We start from the raw sequence: 21,943 nt of genomic DNA, 5'->3' as shown, positions 1-21,943 counted from the left end.
GAGGAAAATTTTCGGAGCAAAAAGGGATGACATTAGTGGAGAGTGGCAAAAACTGCATAACGAAGAGCTTCACGAACTCTATTCAAGCCCTGACATAATCAGTATTATTAAATCACGTAGGCTGCGATGGGCGGGTCACGTAGCTCGAATGGATGAGGGCAGGGCAGCGCGCAGAGTACTGGTAGGGCACCTAGAGGGAAAACGTCCTGTGGGGAGTCCGAGGCATAGATGGGAGGACAATGTAAAGGCTGATTTAAGGAGCCTAGGTATTGAAGGTGAATGGAAAGAAATAGCCCAAGACAGGGACAGGTGGCGAAAATACGTTGCTGTGGTAATGGACTCTCAAGTCCAGTATGACCAGTGAGTAAGTAAGTAAGTAAGTCTTGAATTAACTGAAATGTGTTACCTGCTTTACTTACAACTCAGCCTGTGCGATCATTCCATTTCACAGTCCTACAAATTGTTACAACCAAGTATCTGTACGAATCAATGAATTTTAACTGAGAGTTATTGATATTGTAGTCATAGGCTACAACATTTTTGTGTTTTGTGATGCACACAGTTTTACAACTGTGAATCTTTAAAGTAAGGATTCAATCTTTGTATTAATTTGAAATTTTATTAAGGACTGGATGAATATTCCCGCAGCCTTTTTCAGATACCACACTGTTATGGGGAACAAGTATGAGGTCAATAACTTCTGACCTATAGCATTCCTCCCAAGTGTATTCAAAATAACAGAAAAAAATTGTATACAGAGTGTCTCTCCTAAGAATTATCAGGCATATTTCCTCTGGTGTTTCAGCAGAAATTTGCATTTTCATTGTACACTGTGTAGCTGGAGTCAGCCCAAAAAATTAGTGCTAACCACGTCTTTCATGTGACGCCCAGTGCCAACAGAAATCATCAGTTCGTTTGCTGTCACATACAAAATTATTTTTAAAGTGGAATTTTATGTGTGCATTCAATAGAATGGTCGAGATTAGTCTAGTGCAAAATTTGTTTTATCAGTATGTATTAACAGGGACAACAGAATTTGTAGGATAATTGGTACTCCAGCAGTGACAACATAGCTCTGTCCAGCGCTATCTGCTACCGCCAAGTATGCAGCACTACTGGATCACTGCTGGACTGCTGTTTATTCTTTGTGTTTTACTGACCCTGTTAATACATATAAATAAAACAAATATCACACTAGCCCAAGTTGGGAATGCTCTACCAAATGGGCACATAAAATAATTTTGTTTGTAATGAGAAACAAACCGATTCTGAGCACTGGACAAAACATGTGATGAACAGTAATTGTTTGGGCTGACTACAGTTACACAATGAAAAAATGAAATTGCTAATATCAGAGCAGAGAAAATGCACCTGGCAGCTCTTAGCAGGGACACCCAGTATACTCATGAAATGTTCTTTCTTTAAAGTAAATTCCTACTAACAGCACTGTAGTCTGGCTCGTGGAAAAATTAATCCATCAATGAGGCTCTCTTTTCAATTACTGACCAGATAACACAAGCAATTAAGGAAAAAATTATGCTTCTGAACTTTTTATTTATCCTACAAATGCTTTTAATTTGGTCAATCAGACACTGTTCCTATGCAGACTGGATGCTTACACTATGAGTCGGTAATTAACGATCTCTGTCTTATGTATTAAATAGACAGTAGCTGGTAGAAAAAACCGCACACAGCGGAAGAACAATCTGTTCAGATATAATATCAGTCACACCAGGAGTCACACAGGGCTCAACTTTAGGCCCCTTCCTCTTTCTTCTCCTTATTAACGACTTCAGAGACCCATGTGATTCTCTGTGACATATCAAAAAAACAGTCACACACTCTTGCTTCCCAACAATTCCACTGCATCATCTTCGACCAGTTATGCAACTTGGTACACCCAAGCGTGTGATGACGTGGTGGACCACATTATATGGCCTAATGTGAAAAAGGATTGTAAGCTATGGACTCGTGCGTGTGTCTTGTGCCAAAAGTTTGAATCCACCCTCCTACTTAAATTGTGTAACATGGTTGGCAGGTGTTGATTTAAAGAGGCAGCCTATCACCCACAGAGCGATGGGTTCATCTAGTGTTGCCACTGTATCTTAAAGGTGACCTTCATGTGTTACATGGGACCTTGGATAAAAGCATTACTGTGGGTACTCCTGGGAGAGCACACAGCCCAAAACTGTGACTTTAGGGCTTTGCTCATTGAAATTTTGTATGGTGAAGTACCATACTTGCTTGCCTGTGTTTCCAACAGCCTTTGACTGTGCGTCTCAACCTGCCTGACCTAGTATCGTGAGTAAATCAGAACACTGCTCACTTCTGAATACCTCCCCCTCTTCTGCAATTGGTGCCTAAAGTTTTCCTCCACTAGGCTCTAACAGACTGTGAGTTCATGATATATGATGACACAATGTGACCAGCCTTGCAACCCACATATTCGGGTCCCTGTAAGGTACTTCAATGGACAGTGGTACATTTGTTATACTATTACATGGAAAACATACATCAGTGTCTGTTAACTGTCTTGAGCCAGCATGGTCCCTGCAAGAAGCTTTACTGGACAACATTCCATGCCAAGCTCCCCCAATTACAATGTTGGACGACCACCCCACCACTGGTGACGTATCCCCCAGCCTTCGAGTTGCTCCTTGACATCTATGACTTTCTCCCAGAAGACCTAAACAGCATGTTAATTGAAAACGGCCTCCTCATCGAAGGGCAGAAACTAGACAATGAGACCATGGATAGCTCTATCACCTGTCACTTCAGGAAGATAGTTATGATACCACACAGCATAGATATCACTGCTGTCAGCCCCTGTTTTTCTGCTGATGGTATTCTCACCACCATGGCTCCACACCTACACCCTCTGGGTCACACATCTTCACCAGTGCCATCTAGGCCTGGTGAACTCTCCGTCTCCTCTCTGACCTCTGACACCGTCATGCAGTCACACTTCACCAGCCACCACTGCATGCCAGGGTACCTTCACAACTACCACCAGTACACCGTGCAGTGTACATAACCTCCCAACATCAACCTCGCAGGAGGTGATAACATATCTGTCGCTTTTACATGGCACCCAGATGACCTCTATGTCTCCATGTCATCTCATCACCCTCATACTCCACACATTTCCCTTGGAGGGGGGAGGGATTGCCTCTGCAGGAACTCCGCAACAACAAAGAACATAACTGGTGATCAAATGAGACCACACACAAGCAATCTTTGACTAGCAGTTCACTTATTGGCAGATGTATCATACTTGTACTGCCAGCATCAAATCTTTCTTTGAGCCTCAATCTGTACTCAACCTTCTGACTATAAACAAAAGATACTCTAACACAACAAACAATATTCCCTCTTCTCCATGTTCCCACATGTCAACAGCAGCTTCTCTTTACTGAGAACTGTATTAGCAGCCAGTCAGCAACCTGTTGCCAGTTCAGATCATCTGCCCATTTTGTTCTTCATTCCATGTGTGGATAGGCTTAGGATGGATGTCACCCTTTCCAAGACCGACATGAAAACATGGGTATTCTTTCAGCTGATGGAGACACGTACTGTGACTGTGGAATAGTGCAAGATCCACACCACTTGCTCACATGCCCTCTATTGGAACAACACTGCACAATACAGGACTTGGTCGAGGCAAATAACAAGGCTATTAACATTACCACATTCTAGAAACGCTGACCGGACATGGAAATCTCTGAATGATAGGTGGGTGGCAGGCTTTGGTTCATTGGCAGAATACTAGGGAAAAGAAGAGTGCTTACCCATTCTCAAATACTGCTCGAGTGTGTAGGATCTGCACCAAATGGGACTAACAGGGGATATTGAACATATGAGAAGGAGAACAGCACAAATGGTCACAGGTCTGTTTGACTCTAGGGAGAATATCACTTAGATTCTGAAGAAACTGAACTGGCAAACACTTGAAGATAGATGCAAACTATCCCTTGAAACCTGCATACAAAGTTTCAAGAACAAATTTTAAATGACAAATCCCTCACATATTGCTCCCATAGGGATCATGAGGAAAAGACTAGACTAATTACAGCGCACACAAAGGAGGCATTTAAACAATAATTTTTCCCACACTCCATACAAGAATGGAATGGCAAGAAGACCAAATGAGTGGTACACTGGGAAGTATGTTCTGCCCTACACTTCACAGTGGTTTGCAGAGTACGGGTGTAGTTGCAGATGTACTTCCCACTGTACCAGTTGTTAGGGCTTCTTCCCATTCAAATCATGTATGATTCACGAGAGGAATGATTGCTTAAATGCTTCTGTGTGATCTGTGATTGGTCTAATCTAGTCTTCACTATTCCTACAGATGTGGTACGTGAGGGGTTGTAGTACATTCTTGAGATTTCTCACTTAAATGGGTTCTTAAAAAACTGAAAGTAGATTTTTTGAATAGTATTAATTTGCTGCACTGGCTTTTATTGTTAGGAATCGTCCTTCTCTTTCATATTGTTCACTACTATGTAGTTTTGGTATGTAGTCATTCTGAAGAGTAGAGTATAGCCCATTAAATGCATATATAGTACTTAGGTTATAGCATACATGTCTATGTCACGTAATCTAAGAACATCTAAGAACACAGCTTGATTGGCTGGACTTCAGAATTACAGGTGTAAGTGAGCAGACAGCAGCTTTATTCTGGAAGTAGAATTTACCACACTAAATTTAGTCTCGGTAAAAACAACAGTTTATAGCTGTTCACAAGAATTAACATACACTTATGAAAAAAATCTTCATTAAACTTCTAAAAGTAGATTAGATGTGTGATTTACACACAATCTTCACCTTCTTATATCTTCAGAATGTTTCTCTAAAGCAAATTACCTTGTAACAATAGTCAGATCTGCTGCTTATGTTTTAGATGCTCACTGAATTATTAAGTACACACAAAATTTGATTACACACCATATTTTGCTTCTCCTCAAGGAAACTAAATTTATTCTTGGGTGAAGCCAATCTTAAACACAATATTTATTCAGCTGCACATGTGCTTTATTAATTATGATCAATAATGCAAATCTTACCGGAAATAGCATCTTTTAAACAGAGGTCAGTTGAGATAAATGCTACCTTTCGGGCAAAGAGCATTTCACCCTCTCCCTGCACAGTTTGACTGTCACTTCAATTACACTGTGCAAAATCTTTTCACACAGAGTGCTGAGTTAGTCTTAGTGCCATAGTTTTTCACCCCTGCTAGTAAGACATATGTGTGTCAAGGCAGGTTTAAATTGCTTCAAGCATCTCAAAATTATGCTTTGTATGTCACCCCATCCTATTGCCAACCCAGGTGTTAACTGTCATCACAATTTACAATAATCAGTGGACAGACACACCAAAACTATGGATTCAACACTACTGTAATTCATTTCCAATTGTTTGTATCAGGGTTGTCACAAGTTTCCCCAAGTGAAATTCCCTGATACTCCCTGGCTTCCAGGCGGGTTTTAGCATTTTATCCCTGACAAATTTTGAGATCTTAAGATTAAGTAAAGACGTAAGTTGACAAAAAGAAATGTAAGGACTTATGTATTTCTTAACCCTCTAGCTTTGAATGAACAGCAAGTTTTAATGAACAGCAAGTTGTCTGCTTTACAGGTTTTATGACCTGAAGGCTAAGTAAACAGGTAAGTTGTGTAAACTGAAACCATTTTTAGATGAAGAATTTCTGTCTTTATTAACGAGTTAACTCTAACTTTGGATTAACAGCAATCCTGTAATTGCTAACACTAAATCAAATGAAACTGAGGAAAAAAAATTATTCAAGAACCTTTCTTCTTTTACTGTTAGTTTACTTTTTTGGTTGCATAATTCGATTTTTAAATACACAGATGGTGAATATTACATTGTAAAACACTCAGATAGAAATGCTACAAAACTATCAGTCCTCTTCATATGCGGAACACATATTGACATACATATGATGTATCCTTAAAAACACAAATTTATCAACGCAAAGAACTAAAGTGCGTACAGAAAATTTTACTTCGTTAAATCTGTTCTTCACCTAATAGTTATGACAGTGACATATTACGAAATCATACTTTAAAAGAAACTTTTATGGCAGAACCCAATACTTAACAGCAACTTATCACTCCAAAATCTCATAAATCATGTTGAATACTTTGATTTTAAGGTGTTTATATTAAGACGATGTGATAGCTTCCATCAATGCTTTTAAAGATAGAATATATTTTCCATGAAATCAAATCTTTTAAATATTTGTGATGGCATCAAATCATTATACAAATTGTTTGAATCACAGAGCAAGAATTGAAAAGAAAACTGTTCATCAGATAAAAACCAATACAAAATTTAAAGTTTGTCAAAACTGCTTTTATATCTAAAGTGCTGACAATCTTATGACTGAATGACAACTAAACAGAAGTTTTGCCTTTGCATTAGCTGCTACAGTATGTGAAAATTCAGTAATTTTCAGCAAATTAGGTGACATTTTCAGCCCTTTCATTTAAAATTCAAATAAATTTTAAGCTGTGAGAAAACACACTGCATGTATAAAATGATCGATCAAGGGATTCAGGCATTATATTCAGTCTTAAATGACAGAGTGTGTATTTTTAAATAGCTCCAGTCCCAATAATTACCAGCCATCCCAATAGTTACCATGTGGGACTGGAGGACTGAGCAAATGGAACAACTACACACAAGTGCTAAGATAATATAACAAGACATACATATAAAAATAATCAGTACATATCTTCATCCCTTATATACAAGGGTTACCACATATTTTATTAGGTGCTAACATTCAGCAAATGCTGAATGTTTACCTGGCCAACATCATATACATTGTATCTGAAAAGTTCTTAAGAAAATAAGAATTTTTAACAACAGTTCAAATCTTAACTATAGTACACATACATGTAACACATTGCTGGAAATCAGAATTCATCTATGCATCACCGCTAACAATAATGATTTACTACTATCTCATTTGTAAGTTTTGTCTCAAACCATATAAGTCATTTTTCAAATGATGGGCTGAGGACAAATATTGCAGCAGAGATGATATCAATAACTATTCTTTGGAATACATCTTTCTTTTCACAGAGGATTATCAGTTGTCACACACCCTCCTGACAGGTCTGCTAGATTAGGACACAAACCTACACTCTTGCACAGAACTCCGATTGAATCTGGAAAGTTGAGATAAGTACTGACAGACTGAACCAGCATGTGGGTAGCAACAGGTGCCTTAAAAGGCTGTGAAGGAAGAGATTAATTTGCAAAATGGTTGTAAGGATCCTTCACAACTGATGGAAATGGAGTAACAAATATTTTAAGATACATGACCTGAAATACTTTTCAGCATCAGTTTGTGTGACACATTTGCAACAAAGTTCTTTATAAATTTACTTTTCTTTGTGTGCAGTCTACATCTGGCACGTAAGCTGCCTGGCCATTATTTCCCTAAATTAGCATGGACTGTTATGGGCTGTCTGCTACGGTCAAGATTATGGCACTAAATATTTCATGCAGGTTTGAAAAAAATGGACACAAATTAGAGTATATAAAACATGTATTCGTATTTTGACAAGTTTGGCAAACTGAACATCAAAATGTAGACAGAGATCTTTTCAGTCAACTTTTTCATTAGGTTTTGTACTTTGGTAACACCTTCATCTTACAATATAGGACTTGTGAACTTTCCAGGCAAGACAATGTACCAGGTCAGACAAACATAAAATAAATATGTTGTATAATATAACATTAAAGTTTAAAAAATAAGAACAGTGCTAGTGTGTGTTTAGTGACTTTTATCTGTCAAATAATAACACTCTGTATTTTGTCAAACAAACAATTCAAATCAATCAATGTAAACCAATCAGAACTCCTCTGTGAGATTTTCCACTCAGTACGGTGGCCCTTTGTCAGTATCTGTGACTTTTTGGCATCCAGTTCCTTAACTTGCTGGATGATTGACCTCTTCCATCTGGCTCTCTTGACTTCTTCATCTTCTTCAGGTTGCTTCTGCTTTCAAGTATCACCACACTGATCCCGAGCATTGCAATAGTCCAGAATCATTCTCTTGTTAACATCACTCTTGAAGACACCACCAGCTGATTTCAGGCCATCATGTACTTGACATATGGCTATCAATGTCTTGGTTTCTTGGTTGTCTATCATACACTCTTTATTAATGAAAAAACCTTGTTCTACTAAGGCTTGACCATACCTCAGAATGAGAACCTTTCTCATCTCAGTCCTCCTGTAGTTTACAAATAGATCCAATAATATCTTTTTACCAAGATGTTGCACAGTCTTTCTCAACTTTAACACAGTCCTTAGCACTTAATCAATTCTGTAAAGAGAATTTCCACAAGACATTCAAGATTCTAGCCTTGCTAGTTCTTGGGCTGATATTTATCACAAATGGATCACAAAAGCTTATGTATCTACAAATGCTATACTTAAAAAGGAGATTTGAGCACATTTCAATCAGACAGACCCTGCACTCAGACCATATCTAACTTCATGTCTATTGCAGGAATAAGATCAGCTTTATAATCAAGTTTTATACCACACACTGATTTCATGGCAGACAATACTTTGGCCTTAGCTACTAAAGACAGCACATCAGCAAGCAGAGACGACAAAGCATTGTAAAGGAAAGGTGCCATGGGGGCCACACATTGGAATTCCCTCAAAAAGGGCGTGACCTGCCCCAAAACAAAGCTAAAAAGGATATTTTAGCTGGTAGCAGAGGATCTTTGAGGTACTTCAACATCATTTGCCAGCTGTAAATATCCATTTTAATCTAGTGCTTCTTTACTTTGTTCACCCAAATCTTTAGAAAGAGATGGGTTTTACACCATGATTGGCTACATACTCTTTCTTCCAGCCAGCACATGGAGCAAAATTTGTTTGGGAAGGGTGAATTTTTGGGTCTAGTGAATCTTTTACAATCAGCTCTTCTTGCAGGTATATACTCCAGCACAGTATAATTGATCTCAGAAAAGGTACAAGGCTCCAGTTACTCTTTAAGGCTGCATTCTTACAACTCTAATGAATTGTATGAAGACCACAATCCCCATCAATACTGATGCACTGTCCCAATCAATACTCTTCAAATTAAGACAAAAATCCTTCACAAATGCCCAATTGACATTAGGCCCATCCATTGGTACCTGAAGCATGTCAGTAAAATTCAGATCAGAAGTTTCTATCTTAAAACCACCCAACATATTGGCAGCAGCGGTATGGCCTAAAAAGGCAGATGAAAAATAGTGTATTTCAACAGTTTGTTAGATTTGTGGCAATATCTGAGAGCAATATCCATTTTCTGCAACTTAGCCACCTTGTTAAGGCTCTCATCAAATAAAATTACAGAAGGAATTTCCCCTTCATGATCTTCAAGAATATTTTTCCTAAAGAGCAGAGCTAATCCATGAAAAATACTATATGATTTCTTGGTCTGCCCAAGCTGCATCTTACTAGCAACATTACCGTTAGGGAACATGATCGGAAACAAAGTAGTCTGCTTTCCTATAGTAGAAAAGGACTGCAAAGTCTATAACATTTCCGCCTTTGTAACATCATCCTGAATCAGGTACTTTGAAATATGACTGCTAGCCAATGCAGTGATAGTGGCAGTGGCGGAGATGACAATACGACTGTTAGTTGGCACAGCATTAGTGACAATGATGGAAGTGGCACCAGGCTTGAGTAGCTGGGAGGTCAACAAACTGACCTCAACTGTGAGCTTTCCAATTGACCATGCAATCTTATCAAGAGTCAAGGGAGCATCTTCATTATGCCAGTTATCTTGCCAGATAACAGTGAGTGTGATCCGGAGTACCAGCATACTGAAAACAATCAAATATGAAAATAAGACAATGGAATGACTCTTGTGATCCTACATACCTGCCAACCTTTAAAATAATAATAATAAAAAAAAACAGGAGACGAGTTTAAAAAAAAAATTAAGATGTATGAATGCTCAAAAATCATGGCTCATTTGCAGCATTGTCTGGAGACAACTGATGTGAGTCTTTTCCTGTGACATCAAAAAGCTATATAATGGGTATAAAAATACAAATAAAAACACTGGAACTAACCAGAGCATTAATTCTATATCTGTTATATGTAGCATAGTTCAACTGTGGTAATAGGTTGGAATGTTTTATTTTGGTCATTTCTCCTTTGATTGTGACAGTTTTTGTTCTTGCAGAGTTGTATTTTTTCGCTATATTGCTATCTGATAACATTTTCCTGAATAGGTCATTCGCATGGTCAGTGCCATTAATTGTCAAATTCTAAATGGTGTAAACAATTTTAACATCAAATTCCAATTTTTATTTATTTATTTATTTTTGTCACAAACTTAATATTTTCTCTGTGGTTTGAAACATTACTTTTTCCACCATGTGACATGTGATATACAAATGTCACATCAACAAAGACAAGGTATCTCTGTTGTGCAAAAAGTGGCAATTGACCCTAAATAAAAAAAAGTGTGAGGGCATCCACATGAGTACTAAACAAAATTCATCAAATTTTGGTTAGAAGATAAGTCACACAAATCTCAAGGCTGTCAATTCAACCTAGTAATTGCAATTATGAACAACTTTAATTGGAAAGACCATATAGGTAATGTGTGGGGAAGGCATGTTTGTTGGCAGAACAATTAGAAGATGCAGGAAACCCATGAGAGAGACTGCCTACACTACACTTGTCTGCCCTCTGTTAGAGTGCTGTTGCAGAGTACGGGATTCTCACCAGATAGGATTGACAGAGAACATTGAAAAAGTCCAAGGAAGGGAACCTTATTTTGTGTCATCACAATACAGGGGAGAGAGTGGTATGGAAATGATACATGAGCTGAGGTGGCACTGATTAAATCAAAGGTGTTCTCTGTTGTGAGAAGAGCCATTTATGAAATTTCAATCACCAACTTTCTCCTCTAAATGCAGAAATAATTTGTTGACCCGACCTACATAGGGAGAGAGTATCATCATAAAAAAATAAATCAGAGCATGAACGAAAAGATTCAGGTGTTTGTTTTCCCTGTTTACTCTTGGAGGTGGAATGGTAAAGAAATAATATGAAAATGGTACAATGAACTGTCTGTCAAGCACTTAAATATGAATTGTAGGTTAGTCAGGTAGATAAAGATTATATAATGCAAACAACATGTCTTTCCTTGACATAATAATGCACTGAAACTGTTGCAATATTGCTCCAAGAAAACAAAATGAAAATGTTTGAGCTCACCTCATTTCAAAAATGTTCAAACTATCGCACTGGCTGTATCTTCTAATAGACTGATGTTATTCCTAATAATTTGGTCATGCTAATGTATGTTGATTCATCAATTATGATGTTATACACCCTGTCACCAATATCTTGCCACAAATTTTCCACAAAATAGTGCCTTAGTAGATGTTTTATTACTATACTATGCTTTGTTCTATGGGTTTGAAGTTTTCTGGTAACATCATTGTCTGAATTTAGTCATGTACAAGTCACTTAAGTGACGCCATAGTATGATCGCACAATTGCAAAAAATGCAAGGGAACCTTCAACTTGATTCACTTCTAAAGATCCTTTCACAGTTTTGAAAGTAATTTTGTTTATAGTGCTGTAGCTGCCTTGTGTTTTTTTTGTGGCACTATGGCTTATATCTTGGCATAGTACAAAGTACTACAACAAAATTTGCAAGATGCTTTTGTGTGATTGCCAAAAATTCTTTCTAACCAGTCTGCAAATTGTGCAGTCATTCAGCACGACATTTCTGGGCATACTGTGCCTTTACTTCGCCCATGTTTAGTGCTAAAACAATATCCAGTGATGTAAAAAGAAACCACCTAACACTGGCACTATAGGTATGCACAATGCATGCAGCTGCAGATTTATTAATACTAAAATGCATAACAATACAAGACCGATGACAGAATACCATACACTATAAATGTTTAGGTGATACAAATTCAAGAGCTGGTAGACATTAATAAATTAAATAGTGATATTTTCTGTATGTTGAATGAATCAAGTGATTCTTAAAAGCAATTTTACCATACAACCACCCTAATATGTTTAAAATCTACCATAATTACCACTAGCCACTAGACAGGTACTAAAAACCACTAAATTTATTGGGAAAATCACTAACTTGGCAGCACTGGCACAGTGACAACACACAAACTGCCTATGAGTATACATTCTACAAAACGCGCAAGAAAGAGGAAAAAGTACAATCTACAACATGTTGGGCGCAAATTCCACATTTCTACAAACTCTGAGAACTAAATCGATTAAAAAGACTAAAAAGCAAAGGACTTTCCACAATTGGCCAAAAACTAAAATGATGTCTTTTCAAAGCAACCATCTTAGGTTTGACGATCATTAGCTAAAAATTGGGAGAAATAATTGAATAATCAGGAGGCAGGAGTAAAAGCTGAAAATTCGGAGTCTCCCGTATAAATCAGGAGAACTGGCAGGTATGTACTGTCAGGGGAAGAACAGTGATTATCAATAGATGTGTATGTCTTGTTTCAGAACCCATGCGCAATGGAGAAGGGATTAAAAGAATCAACCTCCTCTACTAAAGAAGAAGCAAGAAGAACAGAAACATAGGGAAAGCACGGCAGCAAGGCGTACCCTGCTGATCCTCCCTCTTCAATGAAAAACCAGTGGCAAGTTTCCATAATCAACGACAAAACCTGACATTAGAAAAGGTTAAGTTACATCAAGCTGCACAAGTGTATGTCGAAAATGACAAAATTTTTTAGTCACTTTTGAGTTCCACTCTGTTGGCAAGGTTTCCCAGCTCACCTGATGTTCCTGTTCTCCTTACTTATGTTTAAAAGCAATATTGGAACACTCTTTTAATGGTTTAATGCATTACCAAAATGGCAGGGTAGAAAAACAATGCAATCATTGAAAATAAAATCCCGATAAGGTCAGTAAGATGTTGAGCAGTATTTAAGAGTCTATGCATCACTTAACAGTCGTAGCACTTCACATACTGAGGACTGATGAAAAAGAAGAGTGTCCGCTGTCTTCTTGATCACCTAGACTGTCATGGAGTGCTTAGCTCCTTCCACATGGCTGATTACGGCCATCTTCCCCATGTTGCTGAGAGCAAAAGACTTGTTGCATACTGTGCAATACACCTGGAATTCTAACACCATCAAACCTCCAGTCATTCAGCATTGAATTTTACCTTGCTTGGTTTCACCATGATATACTACTAGAACAATAGTCCTGCACCAATCAAATCTGGTGTGTCCCTGAATGCAAGATGCCACACAAAAAAGGATTTTCCCAATGAGCCACAGATTCTTTGATACCTGCAGCCCCTGCCTGTGTGTTTGTGGAGGCCCAACCTTGAAACTGTATGCACAGAATGCGAGAATAAAATATTCACAGCATCCCTCATGCCTCATAAATGGTCCACGTTATCGAAACGAGATTTTGGAAAATGAAATATTTGAGTATTTTTCTATGTGATAAGTGTTATATCATGCAAACTCCACTTTGTTTTGCAAAAGGAAGTAAATTGGGAAAAAAAACAAGAGAAATGTAGTTGTTACTCATAATTGCCCAATTCTGAGTGAGTGGTTTTCAAGAAACGGCAAGTTTTAGTTCCTTCAGGTCCCGAGTTCAAGTCTCAGTCCAGAACACAGTTTCAATCTGCCGGGAAGTTTCATATCAGTGAACACTCCACTGCAGAGTGAAAATCTCATTCTGGAAACCCCCCCCAAGATGTGACTAAGCCATGTCTCCGCAATATCCTTTCTTCCAGGAGTACAAGTTCTACAAGGTTCACCGAAGAGCTTCTGTGAATTTTGGAAGTTAGGAGACAAGGTACCGGCAAAATTGAAACTGTGAGGACGGATCGTGAGTTGTGCCTGGGTGTTTCCATTGGTAGTGCGCTTGACCACGAAAGGCAGTGGTCCTGAGTTTGAGTCTTGGTCTGGCACACAGTTTTAATCTGCCAGGAAGTTCCATATCAGTGCACACTCCACTGCAGAGTGAAAATCTCATATTGTTACAAATATAATGAAGGGGCTGGAGCAACGACCATATCGAAAAACATACAATGGTGCCATGAAATAACTTGTTTGTGAAAATTGATGCTTGAACATTACATAAACAAGAATGTAAAATATAGGGCTTACAAAGAGATGGTTGAAAAATTTCTGGACAGTATTCCGACTGCGATGTTACAAAAGCTAAGCTACAAAATTTGAAATGACGTTTCAGAAAAAAATTCTTTGTTTGTGTGACAATATTGTCCGCAGCCACTTTATAATAACTGAAGGTATTTTAAATCAGTCTTTGCAGCTGCAGTACAAGAAAAAATAGAGCCAAATGAGGAAATATCTAAAAAAGCTTGAAGCAGATGGTGTTTCTTGATGTGAGCAAAAATCTTATGTACTAACATCAACATCTTTCGTAACAAATTGATTTTAGATAGAGAAAGCAAGCCAAGTGGTACATGTGTTTCATTAAGATCATTGATGTTATTTTATTTCAATAAAACGAAACACATTTGCTGACAAAAATATGCTTTTCCTTGGAGTCACAATACAGATTTAAAATACCTTCACTAATTTCAGAAATAACCCCAAGAAAAATATGCTCTTGAAAAAAGTGTACAAGGTGGGGAAGAGTTGTGTAAATCAACACTATCAGTGACCGCCAATAACATGTTGTTTCTACTATGTTTCTGGTTGTTGGTTACAGTCATTAACCATTGTGTTATGTCAATTATTTTACAGGTATTGTGTGATTTTTCTTTTTAGAATTATGATTTTTCTTTTGAGAAATATATGAGTACATAGCATACAGACCACCAGCAGCTGCCAAAATTTTCTTCTTCTTATCTTCCATACTTTCTAATATATAAACTTCTTTCGAAGTGCAAAAATGTAATGGAATAAATGAAATGTTTATAAAATGCCACACTGCATAACGTACTTGTGGTGGCACAGTCAAAATTCCTGAAATCCATCACCCATGGCCTCTGGCCTGCCGAGTAGCACCGCAGTTCTGGGTCCATAGATAAACCATGAAAATCTGCCACATTACACCACACGCAGACAGATCCAATCTGTGAGCAGATCGATGAGACTGGATCTAATGGGCAGGGCCTGCACATTAGTGGGAAATAACAGGCTTCAGATCGGCAGGTCCGATCAGTTAGAGATACCCACAGAAATGGCCTGCGATTTTGACTCATCACAGAAATCCACTTATGAGCCCAGCTAATCACAAGTCACAGACATCATGTTGAAGAAATGAGACCACAGTGATCAATCCATGCAACAGGTAACTTGTGCGAATACTCTGAGGATCAATAATAATACGTAACAACTCACCATGAAGGTATTTGATGAGCCACAGACAGACACACAGAAAAGACAATAACACTCTACAACTAAATTTTCGGCTATAGCCTTTGTCAGAAAATGAGAGCACACACACATTCACACACTCACTCAGACACAGCTCAGGTACACATGACCACCATCTCTGATTGATGCATCTACAGTCTCTGAGAATCAGATCCAAACAAGCCACTTCTCATGCCTCCCTGCCTCTTGTTGGCAGCTGGTGGGCTAGTCGTAAGAAGTGGTGGTGGCACTAAATGCAAGCTGAAAGGAGTAGTAGGAAGGGGAGAAGCAGTAGGAACGAGGGAGTAGGGAAGCAGTCCACATAATCAGCTGCACCCAGCCAGTGATGCAGCATGACATCTCAGTAAACAAACCATTTCATCTACTGAGACAAAAATGAGATTTTTCCAATGTTGTTTTTTCATCAAATTTCCTTGACATGTTTGAAATTCCCTTATCTTTCCTGATTTCCAGAATCCTGTTCACATATCACTCCATGCACTGCCACATTTCACCTGTAAGGATACTCAGGATGTCTTACAGCAAGAGTATGTTTTTTCCAGGCCCTAAGTCATATACACATCAAATTTGGTTGAAATTTCTCCAAGCTTTCTACAGATATTTCCACACATCATCATTTTCCCAAACTCAGCTCCACAATTAGGGGTACAATACAATGTAACTGTCACAACATCTTTTTCCTAAATAGTATGTCACACATGTATGAGGAAGAAATTGCTCCAAGTCCTTCAGAGGTGTGCCTTACATGTTACAATTTCTTAATGTCACAACCACCCTTATAGGTTAAATGATATTAGGTTGTCAGCAATTAACCTAGCAAATAAAACAATGGATTTGATGCTAATATAGTTTCTGTTGAATTTTCTTTATATACAACTCTCCTTTAAATTTTCTTTATATATAAACAAACCCCCCTGCCCCCTTCATATAATTACCACAACCCTTGAGGTTACTAGGGGTGTCTTACCCAGCACCATATTTTTCCAGATAGCAAATCAAAAATGTAACAAAACATTGAAATTGCTCTACGCATCCCATGCTTACATATCACCCAATTCCATCTATAGCCCCCCCCCCCTCCCCCCAATTCTGGAACACACACCCAAACAAGTACACTCACAAACAAACTGGTAGAGAAAAGACAAAGATAGGGAAGCTGTTTATGCTTAAAGAAATAAAAATAAAAAATAAAAAAATTCTGATAAAAGCTACATGTATTTCTTAACATTTAGTGTACTTACCTGGTACTATACATGATGGTAAGCAGTAACTCAATTGAATTTCAGTCGTAGGTATTAACAGACTTACATCAGTAACAGTGCACAACATCTTGTCATTATTGACAAGCACTATTTCAACATTTACTGTTTCTCCCAGTCTGACTAAACATTCTCCGTTTTCCATTTTAACACTCTTAGATACTGTGGCTGTATCCATGTAATAAAGTTTTCCATCAAGGGCACCCCTATTCCAAGAGAAAAGAAGGTGGTTAAGTTAATGACACCAGCATTTGTGATACTATGGCCCCAATGGTGTTTCTGGCCACTATGGGTAACACAGAAGACATAAGTAAGAAATAATCATAAATGCAACATTCACCACATTTAAATCTATGATTCCTTAAAGTAATGGACTGTTTGTTAAGTATTGACTTCATAAATAGCCTTTTTCATTAAAATCATGCCTTGAGACTAACAAAGGTCGCCCAAATGAATGAGAACTGGCAATAAAGTGGCACGAATATAATTGCTTGTAGATTAACAAGATCACAAATTATTCATTCCGCTCACCAATGTCATAAAAGCATATGACAATTTCAGAGAATGGCACATATATTTACTTGTCAAGAACTGTCTGTTTCTTATGACCCATCAAAAATATGAAGCACTGTTGGTTGGAATTTTTAATGCTCTGTCAATAGTAAGATCATTAGAGATGGTAAACCACACAAAAACAGCTGCAATCTAATTCAAACAATGGAGAGTCCAGGATACTCACCACATAGAGGAGGTATTGAGTCATAGACACGCACAAAAAACAACAATATTAGACATATTTTCAGCAGTCAGGCAAAGTCCTTCTTCAGAAGTAGAGCTATCACACATTCACACAAGTCACAAGCATATTGTCACTGTCTCTGGGCACTAAAGCCTGGGTCTTAAATGTCCAAAGACACTAGCCATGTGTGAGACAACAGCCATGTGTTGTTATTGTGTGAATATGTGATAGCTCTACTTCTGAAGAAGGACTTTGTCCGAAAGCTGAAAATATGTGTGGTGTTCTTTCTCTATGTGCTTGTCTGTGACTCAATGCATCCATTAACTATTGCAAAATAATTTAATTGTAACCACATACTAATTATTCCAACTGAGCAAACAGGAACCAATTAGATAAAAAATGTGGTTATATGAAGAAACTAGAAACATGTTGAAGAACTACCATAAATGTAAAGGATGATGAGAACAGTGTCACACCTGTTCTGCAAGGTGTGAAAATGTACCATAGGATTTTACTAACATGGATTTATTTACTCACATGTTTTTTCCTTCTTGGTCTTGAAATAAAACAATCCCTTGTTTTACATTCCTTTTTCGATACCGTAATGAAATACTCTCTGAAGAGGCAATTCATTGAAAGTTTCATGATTCCAATTGTATCTAATAAGTGATTTCATGTAATACATTAAATTTCATAAAATTTATTATTGCATTTGTTTACTTGGATGTTATGTTTGTCCAGTATATGCTAGCATTATTTTGCATTCACTAATGAAGCCATATTTAAGAAAAATTACGTTGGCATTTCTGTTTTTCACTATTTTGTATAATGTGATGTATATCTTATGTAAAAATCTTTTATACTGTATACGCCAGTTTGGGCATAAAATGCAAAAGGTTTTGTGTATAGTTATTCATAATAACTTTGAACTTTTAATTGTTAAATTTATAAATTTGCACTCTAATTTTGTTACCTTCCTTGTTAAGAACATATAAATAGGGGGAGCAGAAGGCTCAGAAAAGCTCAGCTGGAGACGGTTCACAGACGCAACCACTGTGTCACGTGTCAGTGTAATAATCTAATTGTTGTACTACGGTTTTGTGACTATGTCGCTTGTTATGTGGAGTGCACCCACCAAGAACAAATCGTGCAGCTTGTCACTAATAAACCACTATAAAATGACTTGGTACCTGGATTATTTCATGGAAATCATGTAACCAGATCCAGTTTGCAGATGAAATGGACCGGGACAATGTCTTCAGCAGCAGCAGCAGCAGGAAGCAGATTACTCTGAGTTACACGCCAAGATATGTATAAGCAATGAACCAAACTTTATACGTCACTGCAGAACTAATCTCTAAATTGTAAAGTTTGGAAACTGTTCTAGCAGTAAACATATGTATTTGTCTCAAAGTTATCTTTGAGTGGTGGAGGCCAGAGTGATAGCCCCATGATCACACGTTCTTGATGTCATTGTAATGCAAGTATAACAACAAACATTATTTTTGTTTTATTCCAGTAACCACCCCCCCCCCCCCCCCCACAATGCCAAAACAAAAATTTTGTTACAGTCTCTCTAATACTATCACTTTTTGTGTCAATTTGTTTATCTCTATCTTGATAACTATGAAACTTTTAATTTTTTTCCTATAATATCTCTATCTGGATTTTCAATATCTCACTAGTTTCAAAGCTTACAAGTTACCTTATAAGTCTGCTACTGTACTTCCCCTAACATTTTGCCTTCTTCTTCACCAACTGAGGTGTTGCTCTTATTCCAAAGATTATTGGATTATTATTTCTTCCATTTTTATCCATTTTTTTCTATGTCATTGAGATTTCTTCTGCTGTGATTAATTTTTAGCATTTTACCACTGAATGCCACTCTATATGATTTGCTATTTACCTAATCATAAAGAGAAGCAGAAAATTTTTTGGTCTGATACAGAGATGGTGTAGACATCAACGACACTTTGTTTTTGTTAAACTTGAACATACTGTACAATAACATAGTTAATGTGTTAACTCCAGTTATAGAGTAGCTTTGTTTACATGTTTCATTTCATATTGATCATATTGGGTTTCTTAGACTGAAACGGATAAAGTGGTATACTATATCTTCACAAACTTTGTTGTGTTGAATGGTTTTTGATAACAGAAATTTATCCTAAATTGATGAATATTTATAAGGTGTCTGCTCATTTATGCTCAACAGTTAAGAAATAAAAGGCTTAATTCAAATGGCACATTAGGTAGCTGATGTTATGTGTATATCATGAGAAAGAGTACAGGGCTGAAATTCTAGTTAAAATAACTATTCATTTAACACTACTTTTGTTAGACATAGCAGAGCAACAACACAAATCTACAATGAATGCTTATATATTATTACAGTCATGTTGCAGTGGATACAATAAACAGATAAACAAAAGACTAACAACTCCAATGTATAGCGATATTACCACCAGCTATGATGTCATCATTGTGGTGTAGTAGTTAGTAACACTGGCTGGTGTGCTTTAGATCTCTGGTGTACTTTTATTTGGATGGCAGAGCCCAGCAGTGGTGTGAGAACAGTGAATAGAAGATTAATAGCTGGGTCAAATTCCAGGCTGAACTGAAGAAAATGTTTGGCCATAATCAGCAGCAAGTCTGCTTAGTGGAAGAACAACTGAAGAACAAAGCCCAACATCACAGGAGAACAACACAGTTGTACATGTAGAACACTATGGCCCTATGCCACATCATGAATCCCCATGACAAAAGTGATAAAAATCTCAAATGTGATGAAAGGAGTTGCAGAAGACACATGATACAAATGTATGGAAGCCAGAACTGTCAAACCAAGTACATAAGAGATAGCAGCCTTGAATGTCGATATGTTGACCCTTTACATCATGAGGTAATAGAGAATGCTGAGGAAGAGATGTATCAAACTAAAATACAGAATCCAACCAGTACTCTGCAAAAGAACAGACATTTGGAGGATAGAGGACAAAAGTCAATCATCACAACAGTCCTATTGACACCAGTCATCTGCTGATGATTATAGCTGACCTGTGGCCTGAAGCTTATCACTGTAGCCTGGATGAGGTTGCTCCCCAACATGCAGTAGCCATTCCCAATTCCCATACAGAAGTACTGACTACACACCTAGCTGCCAAATTGAGGAAAAGGAAGTGAGGTGACCATCTATGGACACGAGGCCATCATAGAGGAATATCCTCAATGGATGACAGTTACAAGCATAACATAAATTCTCACTGACATCATCACCAACAGCCAAACAGTTCAGGTGCTAGTTGACATGGGCTTCTTTTTCTCTAATTCTGAATGGGTATCATCACCAGCTAAACAACACCGTTCCATGAAATGAAAGCGACTGTGCAAAGGTCACAAATGGGAAATACATCCAGCTGACAGAAACATGAATTGCAAGAGTAACTACCAATGACAGTACACAGTCCATTGAATTTGTCATTTTAGTAATATGTAGTAGTGATGTTATTCTCAGATGGGACTTCTTGCAGGGATTACAAGCAATCTAGACTGTAGAAGATGTGTAGGTACATGATGAAAGACCCGCAGGATATCATAAAATTCAAATTTATCAAAAACAAAAAATTAAACACCAATCAACCATAAACATTGGCAAGGGAAAAAAAAATCATCATTCGTTTTTTTGTACATGTTTTTGTTACTCACACTTTCTTTTATGTATGACGTGCTATGGAGTTTTGTATCATACATGTTTCAAAAGAAGAAGAAATTTGATACCACATTAAGTATTTTTTATTCAAACGAAGTGAAACCAAGCAAGTAAGATTTTCTTAATTATGACTCGCACTGGTGTACTTGGAGTCCCTTGTTTGCATCTACAATTCAAATGTAAGAGAAGAAGTCCGATAGCCTAAAAATTCGTACAAGCACAGAACGTTTCTAATAACACAATTGTATTCTCCTTTCAAATGTATCATCATATGCATATATGTACATTTACGTATTTTTTTTTTAAATTCCTACACAAATGTCGACCTGTGTGCCAGGACCTCAGGGCACCGGTTGTGAGTAGGGTTTGTTAACTATTGTTACAGCAAGAAAATTCTATGACATTATTATGAAACATAAAAACTAATTGTCTGTGTTTTCTGTTTGCATGCATCACAATGGGGAGCAAGTAAAGCAAAAAGGCAAAAATTGAGAAGAAATTTTGGAAAGTAATAAGAATTGGATGCAGGTTATGTAAAATTTTCATTAGTAAGCAGTTTTGTTTGGCACAGCAAAGGTAGGACATCTACAGTAAGTTTCTTGCATGGTTACGCTTGGTAGCACCTCTTTTGATGTAGATAGAAACTTTTTCCTTATTATTCCTTTCCTTGAATTTTATAAGCGAAAAATTTAAAGAAATTTTTCAATGTGGTACATATTGTCAGTAAAACATAAAGAATCACAATTCAATAGTTTACACATCATAATAGACACAAAACAGGCATTCACACATATATTACAATTATCAAGTGTAA

The 21,943-nt window shown here is 37.4% G+C and overlaps 1 protein-coding gene across 1 annotated transcript in view; it reads right to left on the bottom strand.

Moving 5' to 3' along the window:
* The window catches only part of LOC124805352 (putative helicase MOV-10), a 447,080-nt gene that overhangs the window by 316,463 nt on the left and 108,674 nt on the right, over positions 1-21,943 (bottom strand). The window contains exon 4 of the mRNA XM_047265888.1: positions 16,664-16,887. Within this exon, the coding sequence (XP_047121844.1) occupies positions 16,664-16,887 (224 nt within the window). The remainder of the gene's footprint in view (positions 1-16,663; positions 16,888-21,943) is intronic.

The sequence above is a fragment of the Schistocerca piceifrons genome, chromosome 7 (genome assembly GCF_021461385.2).
Source record: "Schistocerca piceifrons isolate TAMUIC-IGC-003096 chromosome 7, iqSchPice1.1, whole genome shotgun sequence".
In the NCBI taxonomy this organism is placed as follows: domain Eukaryota; kingdom Metazoa; phylum Arthropoda; class Insecta; order Orthoptera; family Acrididae; genus Schistocerca; species Schistocerca piceifrons.
The sequence above is the reverse complement of the archived record's forward strand: the minus strand, read 5'-3'. Positions and strand labels throughout refer to the sequence as shown.